The 22,183-nt window shown below is 33.7% G+C and overlaps 1 protein-coding gene across 1 annotated transcript in view; it reads left to right on the top strand.

The window, feature by feature from the left end:
• The window catches only part of LOC143387941 (roundabout homolog 2-like), a 96,474-nt gene that overhangs the window by 65,991 nt on the left and 8,300 nt on the right, over positions 1-22,183 (top strand). Inside the window, 3 exon segments of the mRNA XM_077108196.1 lie at positions 2,549-2,722; positions 9,228-9,500; positions 11,268-11,468. Of these exon segments, the coding sequence (XP_076964311.1) occupies positions 2,549-2,722; positions 9,228-9,500; positions 11,268-11,468 (648 nt within the window).

The raw sequence follows: 22,183 nt of genomic DNA, 5'->3' as shown, positions 1-22,183 counted from the left end.
TTCTTTCATTTGTACTAAGTGTGTTTAAAACACGGATAATGTTTAGCTAAGGAATCCATGATGAAACTTCAAAGTGGCAAGGAGTCGAGGCAGTGTACTTGCTCATTCGTATAGTGTTTGCAAGCACATGAGATATGCAATATATACAAACTCACTAGACAACTACATTTGTTTTTAGGTTCAATGGTAAATGGATGGGACTCTGCATCTGATGAGGATTGTAACTTTTCTAGTCATAGATCTAGTGTAGGTAGCTCCTCAGATGGTTCCATATTTGCCAGTGGCAGTTTTGCACAAGCACTGGTGGCAGCAGCAGATAAAGCTGGTTTTAGGCTGGATGGAAGGAGCCTTACAAGAACAGGTTTGTAGACTCCAAAGTCAACACTCTTTGCATGAGAGAATCTTGTCCTTGGGACACTTACCTTTTTTCTCCTCTTCTTTCTCAGCAAGTCTGACTGCAGGGCTCTCTGTAATATGCATGAACATTTGGGATGCTCTGTTGTCTGAACTCTGACCTGATGCAAGTTTTGTAGAGCCAAAAATAGGCTCCAACTTACTACCTTCTATCCTTAATATCCCTTTCTCTTCACGGTTCTGCTGATTAATTGGAATATACTTCCTTTCTATATTACGGCAAATCAGCAACTCAGATTGCCATTAAATTTTCAATAACTCACACTTTGCAAAATCTGCACACATTAATAATGAACCTAGTGATTAAAATTATTCAGCTTTTATCTCCATTACTTTCCTTTGCCCCGTCTCTTTCTACAAATGCAGTTTCTGGGAAACCTTCCTCAGCATGGGGTGAATAGGTGTAAGGCTTTCAGTCTAACAGTTCAAATGGCTGAGGGTCTTATTGTTTGGCTAAGATTTTAATACAATATTTTATTATATGTTTTAAAGGATGCTAATTAAAGATACACCTACTGCATTTGCAAGTTGAATAAAATGATGACTACGTGTATATTGTACATTAGAGAATTTAATATTGATTTCTGAGAGTAATAAGTAATAATATAAAGGACCAATTATGTCATTTTCACATGCTGCTCATTCCACAAACAGAAATGCAGTCTTAATTCTAAAAATAGATTAGCAGTTTGTAATCATTTGTTTTTCTGGGAAAAAAAAAACAACAATTTGGCATGATTATGCTCTAATATTTGTTTATGTACTTCTTAACTTCACATTTAGGATGGTAATATATGAATTAAACTGAGCTCTCTTACAAAACTAATGAAATATCAAATGCATTTTTAAATCTTTGTAGTGTTCAAATATTAAATAAAAGTGATATGCTCTTGATATTTATTAAACTCTCAGGTTAGAAAAGTGAGCCTTGGAAATTGTCTTGAATTATATCATCAATGTTTATTTTGAGCACGTATTAGATATCTTCAAGCAAAATAAAATGATTTCTCAAGCATTGCAGAGGTTTATTTTCATATAGCATCCAATCTAAAATATGTTGTAATATAACTGTTATTTGAATTTTCTTGCTTTATAAAGCATAAGTCAAAAACTTTATGTTGCCTGAGTGCTTTTTGTGGCATTAGCTGTAAGCAGAACAGTGAGAAAGTGCAAGGAAACTAATAAATTAGACAGAATAAAACTAATTTATTAGTTTCCTTGCATGTATTGCATGTGTGCTAATAGCTAATAAAACATTAAGCAACATCATGTAACATTGACTTAGGAAAATGAAACTATGTAGGATAAGTTTGTATGAAATGAAAACATGACAAGAGAATAAATATATGAACATAAACCATCCTTCTCTTACTATAATAAACAGTATTAAAAGACGTTTTTGAAAATGTATTAGGTAACCTTTTCCCAGAATAAATTTCACTTCTTTTGTACTAAACCACAAGAAAGGGAAATAGTACAATTCATTCGTCCATAAGAATTTGAAGTCTGCTCAGATACAGTTATCACAAAATACCTACTTCACTTTGGATATACAAGGTGATTTTAACCTGCTATCCTCTACACTGATGTTATTGAGTTTCCACTAAGAGATAGAGTTCATTTTGTTTGCATATAAGTGGTAAAGTCAATTTAGCATGTGTACCTGAGCAGACTTTTCAAATAAAACTACAAGGCATTTTTTACTGTGCTCAGATTTTTTAAAATTTCAGGGGTGAAAATGAAACAGTGTGCAATTCATTTAAGAAATAACCTCTTGAATTTTGAGAAATAATGTTTCATGAATTTGCATATAACTATAAAATTATCACTAAGATTTTCAAGGTAATATAAAAACTAATCAAGCAGTATGAAGCTTTGGATTGGTGGATTTGTTTTATGTTCAATTGTTTGAAATATTTTTGTGGGTGGGATGTTCTTAGCTTATAAAAATTGAACACATTATATGTAGCAGGGCATATATTTATTTTTATAGGTGCACCAATATTTGGTATCTTCCAATGGCGTCTCTAGGTAGGTTCACAGACTTAGCCTTAGGAAGAGCAGAAAATACAAGACATTATCAGTGCATTACAATGACCTTCCCTATACCCCACTCCCTTTGTTTTCTTTCTAGGAAAAGCCTTTACCTCCTCTCAAAGACCTCGACCCACCAGCCCATTTTCTACTGATAGTAACACGAGCACAGCCCTGAATCAAAGTCAGAGGCCCAGGCCCACCAACAAACACAAGGGAGGGCGAATGGACCAACAGCCAGCACTGCCTCACCGAAGGGAAGAAATAACAGATGGTAGGCTGATTTCTGTTCCTCTTCTTTCCTCAATGAAGAGATGCATTCTACTTGGTCATTAACTCAGATTAAAATATCTATGGTAGATTAGGCATTGCCTCATTACATACAAGGCAGGAACCTGGCAAAATGGTCTTGCTTACGTGAAACACCCTCTCTCTCAACAATCTGGAATTATGTCTTTATGATTAATCCCCAAGAAAGAGAAGCTGTACCACTCTTAACTGTTGATTTTTCTACCCTTCTGAAATTTTTCTTTATTGTATTTTAGCAAACATTCCACTTAAAGGTTAGGAAAAAAAACATAAGCAGCATGTGCACATGTCATAGTATCAAAACATTTATGATATGAAATTATAATCTCTTTCACTCTTGGAAAAGAACTTGAAATGGTTTAGTAATTTTTTAGTTTCGTGAATTTCAGAGCTTAAAACATGCTAGCGGTTATGTAGTTGAAGAGTGTCTACTTGGGCTGCTATAACAGATAATCATAACTGTATAAACAGCAGAAAGTTTCTCAACAACAAATATTTATTTCTCATGGATCTCTGGGCTAATATTAGTGGAAGTACAAAGATCAAGGCACTTACTGATTTGGAATCTTTTGAAGGCTCACACTCTGGTTTACAGATGGTAAATTTTTATTAATTCTCACATGATGGAACAGACCTCTCTGGGGTGTGATTAATAAGGGCACTAATCCCATTCATGTGAACTTTACCTTTATGACCTCATGAAGCCCTCATATTCCAATACCCTCACCTGGGGTTAGGATTTCAACAGATGAATTTTAGGGATATACAGTCATTTGGACCATAACAAAGGGCTAGTATATATATATATATATATATATATATATATATATTTTTTTTTTTTTCTATTGAAATTCAGAGAGTAAATATTTGGAGTTTTTTTTAGCATGTGGCCTGTGCCACAAGTACTCTGCACTGCCATTATTGCATGGGTAGAGCTATAGTAAATGAAAATATGGGTGCGACTAATATCTAATAAATTGTTATGATATAATAGTGGAAGAATTTGGCCTATAGGTCATAGTTTGCCAACGTATGTCAATTAATTGAATAGCCAATCTTTGAATATTTGCTTAAATAGTTAGTTTCAGAAAATATTTTTACTGGAAGTTATCCATGGTCAATAATGAGTATTTCAACTGCTCTCAGAGCATAGTCTATTTCCCACATTTTCCACTTAATTATTATATCTTTTAAAGTCTGAATAAATATATTCATCATGAAACTTTATTCTAAGCATAAGCACATATGAAGTATATTTAAGGATATATAATTATATTTAAAGTGCCTAGTATGCAGTGAGACTCAAAAATGAGTTTCTTCCCTCTTCTCAACCTTATCTTTCATAAGCATACAAACTTTATCTGAGATTGTCCAACTAAACACTAGGATTAACCTAGCCATGCTGAATGTTTGAAACATTTGGGGATATGTTCAAATAAACCATGGAGACATTCATGATTATTCTGAGGTATAATCCTATTATAGGAAGTTTTGAAGCTCCATGGGTTAAAATTAATGGACATCCACCTTTGAGAAGCTATGACCTAGTCCTTAGCACTCTTACATCCATCATTATGAAACAGAATGAAGCTTGTTTTGGAAAAAAAAAAAAAAAAGCATTTTCCTTTGTGGGAAGGGGCACTCTGTGTCAGGCAGCCATCTTTGTGCTTTCTTTTGTCACCCTGTAATGCTAAGAAGGCTTAAAAAAGCCAAACATGCTTGTTCTAAAAGCTTTCAGGTTTGTTCATATATCCTGCTTATTTTGTTTTCATGGGGAAGTGTTTCTATGGAATATGAAGATTAAGGGTCCAATTGAGTTTTTCATTCTCTCTAAATAGATACCCTGTGGTGAACAAAGCCTTTCTGCTCCACATGCTCTGGAGATTAGTTGAGCACTTAGAACAGTTTGCAGTGTTGATCTTATTCACTCTAAATAGAAAAGACTGCTCTCACTGATATGCTACAACTTGGAGAATTAATAATTTTATATATTTTTTTCTGCTCAGAATATTGTGGCAACAGAGAAAAATATAGTGTGTTCTTTTTACAAATCTTTGAAGACCATATGTAGTATATGTGGACGGCATACAATTTAAATATACAAAAAGTAGAGTGCTCTTTTTTCTTCTATAATCCTTTTTTCTGCAATATTTTTCAATATGTTCACATAAAACTATCTTCCTCCTAGTTTAAATCATGATCAATATATTGCTTATCTTTCTAAAAAAAATAGGTCCCTAAATTTCAATTTTGAAAAGTGATTATGAATTATGTGTTATTAGTAGATATATTTTAAGTGATATTGCAAAGGAAATTTGGCTCACATATCTTCCCACATGTGCAATCCAGACACATTTAATTGTGAAACAAGGACATTTATTTTGGAGGCCTTAAGAATATTGTTATTTTACAATAAATGCTTATGACATGGCACTTACATGATATGAATCCATGTGTCAGGAATAATTCAAAACTTCTTTACATAAAATCAAACTTTTCTTTTTGGGAAGATTGCTGCCTAGTAATTTATAGTGTATGGACACTTTACAATAAAACTTTTACATTATAGATTTTACAATAGTGTTTTATGGCTATATTAATTAGGGTAATTACTGCTAGCTGCTTTACCAAACAACCTCTAACCCTCAGTGTCTTGGCACAGTAAAAGATACTTTCTTATTGACACACTCATCTATCAAGGTCAGGTGGTTCTCCTCTAAGCAGTAATGTAAGGGTGTAGGTCTCTCCAGAATTGAGATGGCATTATTTTCAGAAATATTTATGGTTTCTGAGTGAGGCAAAGACAGATAATGGGTGATCATTGGGAGTTTCTAATGACAAGAACCTATTTCATGTCTCATATGTCATTATCAAAAACTCTCTCCCATGGTGTCTAGTACTAGAAAGTATCCTCCATGTGTCCCAGAAGAATTGGAATGGATATTTCTGTGTCTGTCCCAAAAGCTATACCAAAACCCAGGCACACCTAAGGAGACATTGATGAATCCACATCTTCTATCCACTTGCATAATGAGTCAAAAAATACCTTTGAAGCCAACACACTGAGTAAAAATTGGCAGTTCTCTACCCAACAAACTGATTTTCCTTAGACTACAACCTGTGTTCCCTTTCCCCTGGTTTTTAATGCCCTGTTCAGAAAAGGGGCCCTTTCCAAGCTCTGTCAAATATTAGCTTTACCCCTTAAAATATATATTAAGTGTATTCCACATGGTAGGCAATAGGAGCCAGATAGACAAAATCCTCTGGTTTCATGGAGCTTACATTTGAGTGTAGGAAGATAGATAAAGACCAACAGTAATACATGAATATAAAAAAGCAGTTGATAAGAGGGTGATCATTGCCATGAGGAAAAAGACAAAAGGGAAAGAAGTTGAGAAATATGGAGGTAGGGAAGAGATATTTTTCAGAATGTTCTTTAGGGAAGGCCTCACATACAAGGTGACATTGGAGAAAAGACTAGAAGAATGAAAGCAAAGATATCCAAGGAAAGGTCCTTCAAAGACATAAAAAAACAGCAATAAAACCTGGGGCTTATTTACCAAAAATGTTAGGGGAGAAAAATGACTAGAGCAAGCATAAAAACAAAATAGAACACGAAGTCAGACAAGCAAAAGAGCACATATGATGTAGGACCTTAAAGCTGCAGTGTTGCAATCAGCCTTACAGTATGTTGAGTGGGAAGCTACTGGAGAGAGGGGTGGGGAGTGGGGGGTGGGGGGGAGCAGAGGAGTGACATGATCTTCTCTGTTTTTCTTTTTAAAAAGATCGTCTCCACTGTTGTGTTATATTTAATGGGGAAAAGGTGTAAAACAGATCACATACTTAGGAAGCTGTAGAAGCAACATAGGGGATTCATAACAAGTCAGAAATAAGTGAAAGCGATGAGAAGTGAGGAATTCTGGAAATGGTGCTCACAGGTCTTGTTAATTAAATTAGTAAAGCAAAGCTTAAAGGTCACTTCATAGCTTTGGTGAACTTGTAGGATGAAATTGCCACAGGTGGGGAAGAGGAATATCATGCAAGACACACATTTTATAAAGGAGGAACTAGATTTCAGTTCTGATATGTGCAATTTGAAAAGCTTTCTAAATATCCAAGTGGAATTGTGCCATGTAGATTTGGTTAGAAGAGTCTGCAGTTCTTGGGAGGAAAGATCCAGAATGGAGATACTTCATTTTTTTGTGGTCCCAGTTTCTCAAATAAAAAATGAGGACAATAACAACATTTATGTCATGGGATTGTGGTCACCTGACAATAGCTAATTCTCAGTAGTCTAGTAAGATACTCTTTAGTGAATTGACTTTGTTGAGATGAATCAACCTACAATTGAATAATAAATTTAATTTAGATAAAATGTATTTGCTTATATATTTTTATTTTTCTATACCCATTTGCAATTCCATTTCCCTTTCCCGTTGGTTTATTTCAATGTGCTTGCAATGCCCTTTCTTCTTAGAAGACACAGTCTTCAAGGATATTACTTAATTATGAAGCTATATAATTTCAGGTTATATTAAATAGTCTTCAGAGTTTTAGCTGGCATAAGCAGATACCATTTTGACCATTTTAGAAATTAAGCTGCTCTGATGGAGAGTAAAAATCAATGTGAAGATCTGTTATATTGGAAGCAAATTTTATAATTTCTCCTTGCTGTCTCTCTAAGAACAATAACTCAAATGAAATAATTAATTTGCATTTATAATAATGTTTAGTGATGGGAGTCCCAAACTCATTAGATTATCCAACAAAGAGATATCTCAACATTACATTAGCTTTTCATCTTGGAAGAAATGTTTGGAATAAAACCTTATTTTCCCAGACAGAGACTCTGTTCCCCTCAATAATTAGAAATTCATAATATAATGTGAAAAGTATACATAAGAACTAGTAACCATCCAACCTGGGTGCTCCAGATTCTCTGTGCAGTAGAGAATAATATAATTTTGCTCCTAAGACAAAGTATAAATCTTAGAATGACCAGTTTAACATTCCTTTGAAAAAGCTATTTTTTCTATATAAGAAATTTATACTTTTCCCTTTAAAATTCAATGATAATATTATTAGAAATAAGAACCTGGTTATAAAAGTGTCATAACAATGCTATATTAAGTACAGTATCTTCTAATTAATGAAATAAATAGTATACATGATTTTTGCTTTTTATGAATAAATAACATAATTGCCAATACTCTAAGGATAAACTAAGAAGTACGCAATAGCATACACAAAATCACAATAAATCAAGCTAAATGAATATTTAGAAGGATTTAAAAATTATTTTAAACCTGGTTGTTGTGATGCTCACCTACCATACCAATGACTCAGGAGGCTGAGTCAGGAGGGTCACAAGTTTGAGGCTGGCCTCAATCATTAGCATTTAATGAGACTCTCAACAACATACAAAACTACCTCAAAATAACAAATTAAAAAAACTGGGGATGTAGCTCAGTGGCAAAATTCCCCTGGGTTCAATGCCCAGTACTAAAGGAAAAAAAATAAATCATTTCAGCTGGTGTAATATTTAAGGAAGGAAGTATGATTTCACAGTGGAAGATTTTCAAGACACAAAGTTTTAGATATGAATAGCTAATAAAAGGAAAATGAAAAATTTGCTGATACTTGAACTTTAAAGTTTTTCATTTCCGATATTTAATTTAAAAAGCATTTCTAAAAAATTATCTATTCCACTACTTCTCAAATTTCCATGATATATTGCCAACTCTAGTACCATAAAGCATATTCAATCTGTATGCTGAACATTGGTTATTATTTATTAAAATTAATACATTGGAAGATTATAATATATTAGTTGTAACTCATTAGCTAACTCATGAAACGAATAGCCAGAATTGGTTGTCAGGCAGAATGTTAATTGCATTTAATAAATGTTAGCTTAACCCTTTGACTATTGCTGAATGTGCCACATACTTGGGTATAGGCAATCATATGTTGCATATGATACGGCATATAGTTCTTAATTTCCCAAGGGTGATGTTTCCTATGGAGATTGGCAGGCTGGCTTTTGTTCTTTTATTAGCACAGTTGCTAGAATTTCTAGTGATGTTATTATTTTATTTTTTGCCATAGTATTTCTACTTTGAAAACGGAAGGATGAAAATGAATTATGACCCTTAAGTTGCCCTTTAACCTTGAATGTTAGCCCCAGTGTGCAATTGAAAACATTTTCCATGTTTAACAGTTGGATGAATCCAGTAAATTTGATTTCAATGATGCTGTGGTAGAAGACAGCAGAGACACCAATAATATGCATTTTACATATCAATAATTGACTTTTATTTTTCTCTGTTTTTTTTTTTTTTTGTTTGTTTGTTTTTGCATGGGTGATACTTGTATGAGGGCAGGAGTTTTTTTTTTTTTCCAACTTGAACTAAAACCTGTATTTTTTCATTAAATTTTAGTCCATTCTAAACATTATTCAAAATTTTTAGATCTTCCACCACCACCAGATCCCCCACCAGGCCAGGGTTTAAGGCAGCAAATAGGCCCGAGCCAGCATGCTGGTCATGTGGAAAACTCAACAGAGAGAAAAGGAAGCTCTCTAGAGAGACAACATGCCTCCAGCTTAGAAGACCCAAAGAGCTACTTGGATTGTCCAGCCAAAACCTCCCTAGAGTGGCAACGACAAACCCAGGAATGGATAAGCTCCACAGAACGCCAAGAAGACACACAAAACGCCCCACACAAACAAGGGGTTGGATCAGGTGTGTTCTGCACAGTCCCAAGCAAGTGTGGGCTGTGACCCTTTTATTTTCTACCAGGTATTCTAGAAATGGCAGTTGTTTAAGGGCATCCAAGAGATATTTGCCTTAAGTCAGTAAGTGAAGTAGGAATTTCTCAAGCAGACCTCAGAGGCATGTTCCTTGAAACTGATTACAGTGGTGATTGCTCCTCAAATTGACCACTCCATAGGTCTTTGAATCCAAGAGATCTCCAGCCTTCATCTACGGTCTAAGGGGACAATTTTGGCTTTTTTGCCTTTTACCTTTTCTATTGAGTAGCTTTAAGACCACTAAATTTCAGCTTTTGTGTCAGTTTAATCTCTACCTTCAAGGAGATTGTCATTTTGACAGAAGTAACCAGTCACTTGAAAGGAGAGCTCCTGTCAGTCAATTAGGTGAATTAATTGAGATTATAAATTTACAAATAAATGACCAACCAACTGACCTCATGTTAGAAAAGGTTAACTGATTAAATGTAGATGACTGTTCACATGGAGACAAGAATGCTCTTGTTTATAAATCACACTTCCTGGAAATGTTAAAACATAAATTTCATGGTTTCTGATTGGACATTAATTAGGGGTGAGGCTATTGCATTTTTTGGAATATCTTGCATCAGGATTTACTGAGTATTAATAAACATATACACATGCACACAACTTTTGAAACATATTCCACATTCATTTGGACTCAATCTTTATTAGACAAGTCCTCTCCCCATGCATTTCTGTAATTACATTTTGTTACAACACTGTGCTCAAGTTTTTGAAAAATTCAATTTGTGCAAGGGCCAGAAGATGACAATTTCAATATCTAGATTTACTGAAATGTTTAGGAATGGTTGACCATTCAAGCTGTGAGAGAAAAATTATGTGATCCCTGTCATTAAAGACTATCTAAGGCAAGAAACAGTAAATTCAGCCAACAATTTTTCATCATCTAATCACTTGTTAATGGCCAAAACCTCAAAAGAAAGAAAGAAATAGAGTAGTTGGGGTGGAGAGGAAGATGTGGAGAGATGAAAAGAAAGAGCTAGAGAAAGACAGGAAGAGAGAGATAAGAAATAAAGAGAGGAGGAAAGGAGAAGGAAAGAAGGATTCAAAATATTAAATAATTATTCATAATACATTTGATCAGTTATTTGTTGGGAGACAATATACAAAATAAATATTATCACATTTGTTAAAATTGGGTGGGTTTCTCTTTTTCTTTTAATGAAATTCCTAGCCTTTCAATTAATATATTTATGTCCCAAGCAACAACAAAAATTTAAGAAACTTACTTAATTTGTTAATACAAAATCCTTGATCTAAATTGATTGAGAAAATATTGCTGTGGTTTAAACTAAAACAAAACCACGTTTCTTCTGTTTTGATGGGAATATTGAAGCCTCATTGAACTCTAGAAATTATTCTAAGATATGCTTTTTTTTGAAACAAAGTAGTTCACTGTAAGCTGCTCTCTTTTATAATGAATTTAAGTTTTGCAAATAATATACAACAGTGTATACTTATCCCAAGATCTCTTTTAATTTAATCCTGCTTCAGATCCTATTGTAGGAAATGTTGCTTGCACATGGAAATTCCTTTAATATCCAGTCTTGATTAAACCTCTTAATTTTAATTTTACTAAAGAATGAAATAGTAAAATGGTCCATTCTGAGCTTAACTTGTAAGAGTTAAATTCATGTTATTTTCCCAGGCTGCAGTTCAATTTAGCCCTTTATTGTTTTTTATTTTTCTTTTTCAGAGGAGGCCTTGGTGCCCTATAGCAAGCCCAGTTTCCCATCTCCAGGTGGCCACAGCTCATCAGGAACAGCTTCTTCTAAAGGATCCACTGGACCCAGGAAACCAGAGGTGTTGAGGGGAGGCCACCAGCGCAATGCCAGTGACCTTCTTGACATAGGACATATGGGCTCAAATACTCAAGGACAGTTTACAGGTGAATTATGTAAGTGTTTTAGGTCACTGAAAAGGCTACCATAGCCAAGCACGGTGTGGCACAGCTGTAATCCCTATGACATAGAAGGCTGAGGTAGGAGGATTCCAAGTTTGAGGCCAGCCTCAATTTAGTAAAACCATCAGCTACTCAACAGGACCCTGTCTCAAAATGAAAAATAAAAGCACTGGGGATGTAGTTCAATGGAAGCTCATCCCTGAGTTCAATCCCCAGAACCAAAATAATAAAAATTATGGTTTATTGTGATTCAGAAAAAATATTAGATTAATAATATTGTCATATTAAACAAATTTAAGAATGATAGAAAACTTTCCCTGCTACAGGAAAAAAAATCAATGATTTTTAAACAAGTTTGGTCATAACGTAGATGATTGCTATTTATAGCAGGTCGATGACATAAATATTTCATTTATATTTCAAGCTGATTTATGCTATGTAAGAATTACTTTAAACATGGTGGTGCACACCTGTAATTCTAGCTACCAGAGGCTGAGGCAGGAGGATCACAAGCTTGAGGACAACTTGGGCAACTTAGTAAGATCCTGTTTCAAAATAAAATATAACAAAGGCTGGGGATGTAGCTCAGGATAGAGCACCCTTGGTTCAAACCCCATTACCAAAATAAACAACCATAAAACAACAGAAAATTGTTTAAACGTGGGCAAAGAGTCTCAACACTTACAAGTTAAATTAAATGTAGTTCACTGGATACTTTTCTTGCTCTTTTAAACTCAGCACAATAAAAAAGAGAGAAATTCTGGCCCTTTGGTACTTTAAAGAGTCTTCTTAGTAGTTCTTCCTATTCTTCATTTATTTGCTCTTCATTCGTTTTTTTTTTTTTTAATTTATGGAGTCAGTCTTAAAAAAAATTTGATCTTTGATTTGAGTTAGTTCACAATATTTTTATTATAATGATATAGCTATTGATTAAGTTTATCTTTTTGAATGAAGAACTGGCATTGGTTTTCATATTTTCTAAATATAAAAATATGAGGTAATGGTGAAAAATAGGGATGTCACAGTTCGTCCAATTAAAAACATTGAATTTGTGTTAATTCCATTAGGAAATTTACCAACTCCCTATTCCCTATTATAATGATGCCTGCTTAAAATTGTCAACTGCTTCTTTGAATTCAGCTTAACCAAGTCTGTTAAGAGAACAGCCATGGCTTCTAATGTTCTCAACCCCTTGCCTGATTATAGCTCATGAGAAGACAAAGCTACTTTTATGATCTCTTGAATTCCTCATGGAAAAATAGTTTATGATTACCATTATGCTCACATCACAGGCTGGAGGAGTTCATGAGCTAATGAAAAGGGAAAATAGTTTCAAACTTATCGTTTATGGATCTGAGTTATCATTATTGGCTATTATCAATCAGATCAGTATTAAGATTTATTTATAATTTTTCATTTGGCCCATGGGTACTTGAAATTTTCTTTAAATTTTATATTGACATAATCGTAGGTGTGCAGGGAGTGAAAATAAAATAGCTCTAGTTGAATTTTAAATCTCCAGATACTACAGTGTTTCTATTTTCCTTGTTTCTCTGGTTCAACGAAAATGAATTGCACAAACACACCAAGATCTTTCTGATGACTTCATCTTCATTTACTATCCGGTTGCTCTGATTTTGAATATGCGGGTCAGGATAGAAGAATGCATCATTTAACTCTTGAGCTTTATTCCTGACTTTTGTTTCCATCTCTTTTTAGAGTAACCGAGAGGAGACATACAAAGCTGCTCTGAAGGATCATCAGGTCCCAACTCATGAACGTGATGACACTAAACAGTGCAATGAACAATTTCTTTTATTTATGTACTATTAAAAGAACTGTAAATGCAATGTAAAGACACACAGCCACACATATCCCACAGATATTTTACTTGTGTTCTTCTCTTAAGTACACCATCCACCTTAACTCTTTCTTGTCAGGAGTATATAAAAAAAAAGAAAGAAAACAAAACTTGCCCTCCAGGAAGAAAAGGATTTTTCTCTGTATATAATTTCTTTTGTGCATTGCTATGCAAGCTCACTCTTTTTAGCTCTGTTCCTATTATTGTCTGTTCTTATTGGTTTGTTTTACTATATGTGAATTAATAGGCTGTGGTTCCATATATTAACTTTTAATTGTGTAACTTTTTTTTTGTCAGAACAGAAATTAGAAGTTTATTAAAGGACAGCAGAAAAGACTTCTCCTGGAGGAAGAAGGGGACCCAAAAGGTGGAATCCGTGGAAGTGCAGTTGTTTCCCCTTTTTATAGTTCTTTCAGTGATGAATTGTAGGTTGGAGGTCTACAGGTGGGCTTAATTATCACCTTTTGGGATGGGCTATCTCCAAGTCTGTTGGGGCTGTTTTCCCAGGCTCCATTAACATTTCCTTGAGGTGGACTTTGGCCTAGGGCCTTTTCAGGACTTCATTAACATTCCATGAGTTGTCCTGCGTTTTCCCTGAGTCATTCCCAGCATGGCCTCCATTTTAGATTTCACTCGATATTAGATTTACCTAACTACACTGACTACCTAACTTTTAATCTGGCTTCATTCCCCCTTCTAATTTGGGAACTCCTTACTGCTGTAAGGAAGGGGGGCGAAGAAAATCTTTCTGGCTTCTTCAGGCTGAAAAGGGACGGTGTGGGGCAAGCAGTTTGGAGTCCCCCTTTAAAAATCGGGTCTATTGAGTGGGTCCATGATAGAAGTCTGATTGAGAAGTAATTGGCTGGAGGGCCATTTGAGTGATGGGTGGTCTATAAGAGAAAAAAGAATTCATTAGTACTGGAACCAGACTGATGCAGCAATAAATCTCATAGCACAGGAATATGCCAATGAGTATGATGGCAAAGACAAAGACTAACAATGTTTTCCACCAGGAAGTACCAAGAACCAGGAGCTAAGATTGCTGAGAACATGGCTTTTATCTGAGTATGTAAATCTTTAAGGATATTTGTCACATTGCCAGAATTTTCAGGGATGTAAACACAACATTAAGATACAGTTTAATGTCACCTGACTTGCAAAATCCTTTTACTAGTATGACCTCTGTGTCTAATAGAGAAATCTTTAATTCTGTTACTTAGGGCTGGATAACCATACTAGCAAACACCAGGCCTACCTGTGTAGGTTAGAAATAAAGGCCTTGAACTAAGAACTACTTTGGCAGTTCCTTTTGATAGTTATCAGGCATTCATGTTTGAGAATCTCTTTTGAAGAATCCAGTTTACTTATTTATGGAAGTTACATTTAAGTATTATTTTATTTAAAATGCCCAGGAATAGCTGTGTTTTGGCTTTGACTGTCTTTGCTAAGTGTTTAAGATGAAGCAAGTCAAACTGACTTTTGTTTCTATCTATTGTTAACAGTCAGCCAAGTTTCCTTGGGAGTCCTCGGGAACTTACAGCAGCTTCTCAGATCTGCTAGTGCCATTTGCGCTAGGATGGGTCCAGGCCTTGCTTGACCATGTGGCTTCCCTCAGAAGCATCAGGAATGTCTCCCTTTTCTGATGACCCTCCTCTTCACAGCAAATGCACTGACTGGCTTTCTGTCCTCCACTGGTCTCATTAATCTCCCTGATCGGGAGGTTATGTGGCCTAGAGTTGCAAAGCTCTTTGGAAAAGTCCCCTATCCCCTGACTCAGACTGACTCAGAGGGCAAGAGTCAAATTTTTAATTTTAAAACTTAATCTTAAACATTTAGCAAATAAGTTTTAACAGCCTTATATTAAGAGCACTGGGCTTTAATGTCTATCTCTCTATCCTGTAGGTGATAACTCCTTGTCTTAAATTAACCCAGGTTGTGAGTTCTTAAAGCAGTACCTCTGCAAAACAGGCAATCTTTAGACCATTTATAAGAAAACTACAAAATAAAATTATCAAGAGTAAAAACATATTTAGTTCATATAATAGCTACCTTGAATTTTGGTGGAGTTATACATTATATCCCCTGTTTGAGATCCTGGTAATCATGACAAAAACTAACCTTTGGACACAACTTTTAATGTACTGAAATCTAGCCTATTTCTTTTATAGTCACTTTCACATGCAGTGAGATGGGACATAGAGCCTTATCTCAAGTAAGGGGCTCTTCATGAATTTTACTATAGCTCTGAAGCTGATCTTTGCTTTTTAGACATCATTTTATAAAGCCTACATAAATTGTTGTAAACTTGAGCAAACACAACATAATATCACATCTAAAACATGAATTAAAGAAAGGCTGAAAGCTTCTAACATTTTGTAGAAAAGTAGCAAAGTACTTTTGTGTTTTACAATAAAACCTTTACATAGACTAAGCCCTCATTAACTTAAAAATACACTTAAGTTGTATCTCAGTGTAAAAAGGTAACATAGAACTGTACATATCTTATTGATAACAAGCCCAGTTATAGAACACAAATGATTTAATTATATCTCCAACATGTCTTTTTTTAAGCCTAAAATTACCATCATATAGACTCTTATCCAGAAACACATTTTTCCTCTATGAAATCCATACCTAGAACTTTCTAGTTTCTTTTTTATCTGTTAACCTCCTTCTGTTCACATTTTGAAACAATACTTGTAAATTTTGAATTTAATCAGATTATTTTATAGACATCAACATTTTTAGGTTTTATTTTTGAACACCTAGAAAAACTTATAAGCTTAATTTTAAAGACATCTTTACTTTTATCTGTTTACCCAATTTAAATTGAACCATTTGAATCATGTGAGTCAAAGAAATTTGGATCCATTTTTAAAATTTTTCATGAGCACTCCTCATCTGCCAATTGTTATATCACTGCATGATATATGAACATACACACATACAGACATACTGACATACAACACGTAACACAAGTGTAACACAACACAATATTAAAGGCCTTGTTGCTTTCTTAATTGTGTAACTTTTATGTTTAAATTTTGCACTGCAATTTTATTTGGTGATAAGCACAAATCTTTACTCCTTATGACATGAAGAAAAGATTGAATGTGAAGGGGGTTTCTGTACTGTAAGCTAGGTTGGATAATGCTGGTGTAACTCATTCTGTTAGATGGTTTTCAGCTGGGGTGTAGAAATAGGAAGATGCGAAGGAACAATGGTCTTGGCAAAGTCTGAACATCAGAAAATGAGTCTGTTTTTAAGAGAAGAAAGATGGATTTTGCTATTGACAAAAGCAAGGGGTCAAAAGAAGGAATTTTAAGTCTTTAGGCTGAATATGCATTAAAATATGCAGATAGCAAAGATGTACTAAACTTGCTTTAAAAAAAGATAATTAAAGTTTTATTTAGAATCAACTTTACTTGTCATTGTAATTGACCCATCTGAGAATGGCGACAAGCAAAAGGAAATTAAGGTGTTTCACAAGAGCTGTATTTATATTATAGCTTTTTAAAACAGCATTTTCTGAATTACCATAATTAATCTCTCCAACTCATTAAGTCAGAATATAACATGAAGTTCCCCAAGGAAACAAACAAAATGAACTCGCGACTATCTAGCAAGTAAAGAAGCAATTTATTATTAGGACATGCTCAGGCTGCTTCCAAACATGAAATCTATTGCAATATCTTGTTTTGTCTTTCTAATACATGTACAGTACACACTAAAGGATAAAACTGAATCACTTAAATTCATGATTGAAAAAATGCAGTCTATATACAACTTTGTGTTTCATTTAACTAAGATATAAAGTTGATTTCACCAAAGGTAGAGCCAAATTGCAAGTGCTTAAAAAGCAGTGCTAAGAGTATGTTCAGTTCACCATCCATAAGTTTATTGGAATAAATATTTGATGATACATTCTCAGAAATTGGCTACCAACTAAAATCTGTTTGACCCATTTTGAATGAGTAAATTGAAAAGAAAAAATTAAAAGGGAGAAAAAAAATGCATGTTTATACACTTTTTAAATAAAACCAAACCTTGTAAGTGGACACTAATAACAGTGTCCTCCCTCATTTGTTTTCACGACTTTGAGAACAAGAAGTTGAACATCAGCTACGTATGCTCAAAATAAATGTGACTTTGAAATATATGTTAGCTACTGTACATGTATAGTCAATCAGTCAAGTAGAAGATAACCTTCCTGAAATTCCCACTTGTGACATTTTCCCATGTGCTACCTACGCAATCTTAAATTCTAGCTCTGACTATATTTTCTTATGTTTTTCCTACGATATATTCAGTACTTCAAAACTATTCGATGTAACAATCAGGATCAGTTTTCAAGTAGGAGACCCTTTAATAGGTCTCATACTCTGCATTATTGGCTCAGTCACCGGTTCATGTCCTGTTGTCATAGCAAAGGGATGACATAGTTCAATGGCTCCATCTTTTGAATTCCCTGAGACTGCATCAGCACAGGCAAGCCTAGAATGTGATGTTATTTATGGACCCCAACATCTTCTCGGTGTCGTGTGTAGTTCATTTCTTCACTGAAGAGAAAAGGAATTCTGAGACACACTTATTAAACCTTTTATCAGCTTTCTACCATCAGTGCCTGGATTTTCATGCAGTTTGATTTCTCTGGGATAAAGAGACTGGGAGAGGAGAAAAAGCTTTTGCAAAAAAATGAATACATAATAATTCACAACTCTAAGATGTGAGGAATTTATTTTTTATTTGTGAAGTTCCTTAATTCACCTCCTTTATTTCAAAACAAATATCTAAGAAGTTATATTCATTTGTATTTCATCTTTTTGCTCCTCAATCACTGAATTTAGTCTAAAATTTTATCACATAGATTATACAGATTCTTGACTCCTGGTAACTGGCATTTGTAGGCAATTAATAAACCAAGACTTAAAAAAATATGTCTTTATGTAGATAACATGCAGAATAATTGGAACATAGCATCATACCTTCCTGATTGTCTTGAGTACACAAAAAATTAACTGTTAGGTAATGCAATACAAACCCTGTGGTTACTTGGAATGTTCTTTTAGAATAATCCATGTTGCCCATTAAACTTAGTTTTAAATAAATTTGTCCAAAAAATCTTCCACCCAATATGGTCATCCTTTTATAGAGCAAAATAACATGCTATGGCTATATAAATTCAGGAACACTCTTAAAAATCAGAAATCTTCATCAACATGATACACGTATAAAGCTACCAGTCAGTACAAGCCAGAATGTCAACAGAATAACACAAATCTAAGAGAAAATTCGTAGATTTTTATTGTGTAGCTGATTGAATGAATGCGATTAGGAATTCACTGAGCTAACTCTGCTAATCAGAGCCTACATAAACCATCAGAAGGAAAAGTGGGTGGGAGAGAATGTAACTTACTTTGCACTTACAGGCAACACTGCTGTGAAGTCAAGACAGACACAAGTACTGCTTCATTTATAACGGGTAAAGTCTCTTTAGAGAAAATAACCATGTCAGTGCCCAAACTCAGGTATGCCAGTGTATGCCAGGGAGTCAACCCACCCTCCTCTAAATCTTTTCCATGCCATTTTTTAAAAAGTTAGCATAGTACAGGGGCATGAAAATAATTGATCCCTTCAGAGGATTTGCATCCAATTCAAGAGAGAATATAAGAAAACAAGGACCAGCATGTTAAGTTATCATACAACCAAAGGGAAGTAAAACCATTACAAGTTTACTTGCTTTGAATAGCAGATTTAATGGTGTTCTATGTCATGGTTTAATGCTCTGGGTATTTAAATATATTTTCAATTGAATTTGAGTTGAAAGTTTGTATGTGCTTTGGTGGAACACTTCCTAATTTCTACTCAATAAAAATATGTAACTGTCCATTGACAATAAAACAATAATGATGCCAATGAGCTCCAAACAGGGGATTATCTCCACTGGAAAGCAATTGTGTGTCAGTATTAAAGATATGCAGAACCATAGTATTCACTAATGTTAGTTTTTTCATCTGCTTCTGTATACTGTGTTTATAGAGTTACATGACAAGAATTGGTGTAAAGCTACATGTCTTTCCACATTATCTTAGAGGTGAAGTTACTTTTATTTTCCTTCTTTATAATGTGTAAATCAAATGAAGCACCATGCATTTCTTTAAATGACATGTAATTTACTAATTCTTTTTAATTCCATGATTTTAAAATCATTTATTGTGACTTTAAAAGTGTTGCAAGATAAGGGATTCTGTGGCCGTGGGTAGACTTTTTATACTTTGTTTTATAGATGCATTCTTTTAAAAAACTGTAGTTTTTTTAAGTCACCAAACAGCATCCAAAAATTTTAATGTGTTTCATTTGATGTTAGATTGGCAAAGAAATTGGCATAAAATTGGTTAATAGTATTGTCAAACAATTGTGTATTGTGTACTCACTGGGAAAAAATAAAATATATTCACATTTCAAATTTGTAAAAAAGCCATTTAATGTAAAACAAACTTGCTTGTAGAAAAACCAAAAAATAGACTATTTTGTCACTTTTAGGTCTTCACATTAATATTTTGTAGCAAAATGAATAATCTTGTCTTCTAATTCAGGTACGGGTTGAAAAGTGACAGCTAGGAATTGGCATTGACCTATAAAAGTCATTAAAATACAATGATTGAGACCATGACCTGTAGTTGGAATTTCACAGCTCATTCTATCAGCACTGTTTTCCAGATCTGAAGCCTCCACCACACCATAATGACCTTTAGATAGTTTTAAAATTACCACAAACATTTCTCAACAGAATTACTTTAATGAATTATTTTAAGTGTAAGTAAATATGAGAATTACAAGCAAGTACATAGTTCTTAATTGCTTTAGAATAGTTAATTATAATTGTTTGAGATGTTGGATATTGAACAATTACCTCTGGGGCAGATGGGTACAAAAGAATAATATTCTATCTTATTGTACTTCATAAATACTTCATCATTCTTCATGGTAAACTATAACTGTAGGATATAATTCTCCAAAAGTAGTTTCTGAGTTTTTAAAAATAATTATCTCAGTAACTGTAAAAAGCAAATGGTAAAAGAGAAAAGATACATTTATTCATTTAAAAATAGCTTTAAAAACACATGGTAAATGGACAATACATTTTAGAGATCTATTTAACATAGATGCATCATAAAATGCTCTTAGAGTAATTACAAATAATGTTGCCTTAATATAATATAGTGGTGATACATACTATGTGGGGGTTAAAGATGAGACCTACCTGTTATCAATATGATGAAAAACAGACCAATTACAAAGCAAACATTGCTTTATTGAATTTTGTTGTATTGTAGAAACACCTACACATGGCAAAAATACAAAATTATCACAAAGGTTATTTTAAAAAACGCACTATTTTATCTTGATTACTGTAGATATTAGCTAAGAAAAAATATACATTTTAATATTGCAGAAAAGCGTTTATATAAAAATATTATTTAGAATCTTTAATTGGTGAAAATAAATTCTCTCTCTCCCATGGAAGACAGCAGGTCACTATAACTGCCCTTAGACCATAGTACCATAGTACTCTTTCCAAAAAAAAATAATGATAATACCTGGACAGATACAGGATTTATAGCACACATTTATTTAAAACAATTTTCAGACATTCTTTTTCTAGACCCGTTTTTCAATAATTTGTTTCTGTCAAATATAGTTCTTGTTTTTATTCTTTTTGCAAGCAAGCACTGAGACACGGTGCTTAGAATTAAATATTCAGAGTGCTTTAAAAGGAAATAATTCTTGTCTTGAGAAATAGATTAATATCTTTTATTAAATCTTGCCCTGATTTTTAAGAAAGTATTGTTTTGAGTAATGTTTTTATGTTAATAGGAAAGACCCAAAAACCAAAGTTTTCAAATACATTTCATACAGTAAATTCTGTGTTAGCATCATTTGTATCTCAAACTCCCATCAAATTACCCTTGTTTTATTCTTTCTCAAAAATAGTATGTGGGGTATTAAAAGTTATTTTAAAAACTAAGAAGAGGCTAAAGAACTGGAAGCTCGAGGTTTGAATATATGTAGAGTTTTCATCACTGCCTGACTTATTTATACATCTTCTGTGACATAAAACCCTTTGTCCTGGGACACCTCATGGGATTAATACTCTTCCAGGATCTGTAGTACCTATTCTGCCATTAGACTCTTTAGTGACCCCAAAGGTATTTTATGCCATACCTTGCTGCATATTTTTTTTAACCAATTTAACTCTTGGGAAAGAATCATGCAAATCCCAGGAACTCTGTGAAGGTGATGAGAAAAGTGAGTTATTAAATCAAATCATTGAATTATGTTTCAAGAACTTAATTGAGATCAGTACTCTGCACTTTCTCAACAGGTATGAGTGCATCATGTTCCTCAGCATTTCCACAATTCTGTGCTGTGAACACTTGAAATCATTAGGCTAAAACTAAAGCATAAAAATAGACTCATTTTCTTTCCCCACCCCCAGTTCATATCTACTACCTCCCACAAAAGAATAATTATTATTTTTTAAGACTATTGCTTGATTATCACTAGGCTCTACATAAAGTAGAGTTTTGCTAAAATTAATAATGAATAACATGAAATTTAAGGGAAAAAGACTTATCTCAGTAAGATAATAATAGAACTAAGTCAAAGTAGAATTTTAAATATAGCTAACTAGAAACTACAAAAATCAGAATACTCAGAAATTTATAAATATAGATGCTCAGAAGTGAAAATGAAGGGTTACCATTAAACGAACTTTCACTGGCAGTGAGTACAAAGATGCTAATATTATCATAGAAATGAAAGTGGAATAGAGAATATAAAGATT

This window comes from Callospermophilus lateralis, unplaced genomic scaffold (assembly GCF_048772815.1).
Source record: "Callospermophilus lateralis isolate mCalLat2 unplaced genomic scaffold, mCalLat2.hap1 Scaffold_1907, whole genome shotgun sequence".
NCBI lineage: Eukaryota > Metazoa > Chordata > Mammalia > Rodentia > Sciuridae > Callospermophilus > Callospermophilus lateralis.
This window is presented reverse-complemented; position numbering and strand designations above follow the sequence as displayed.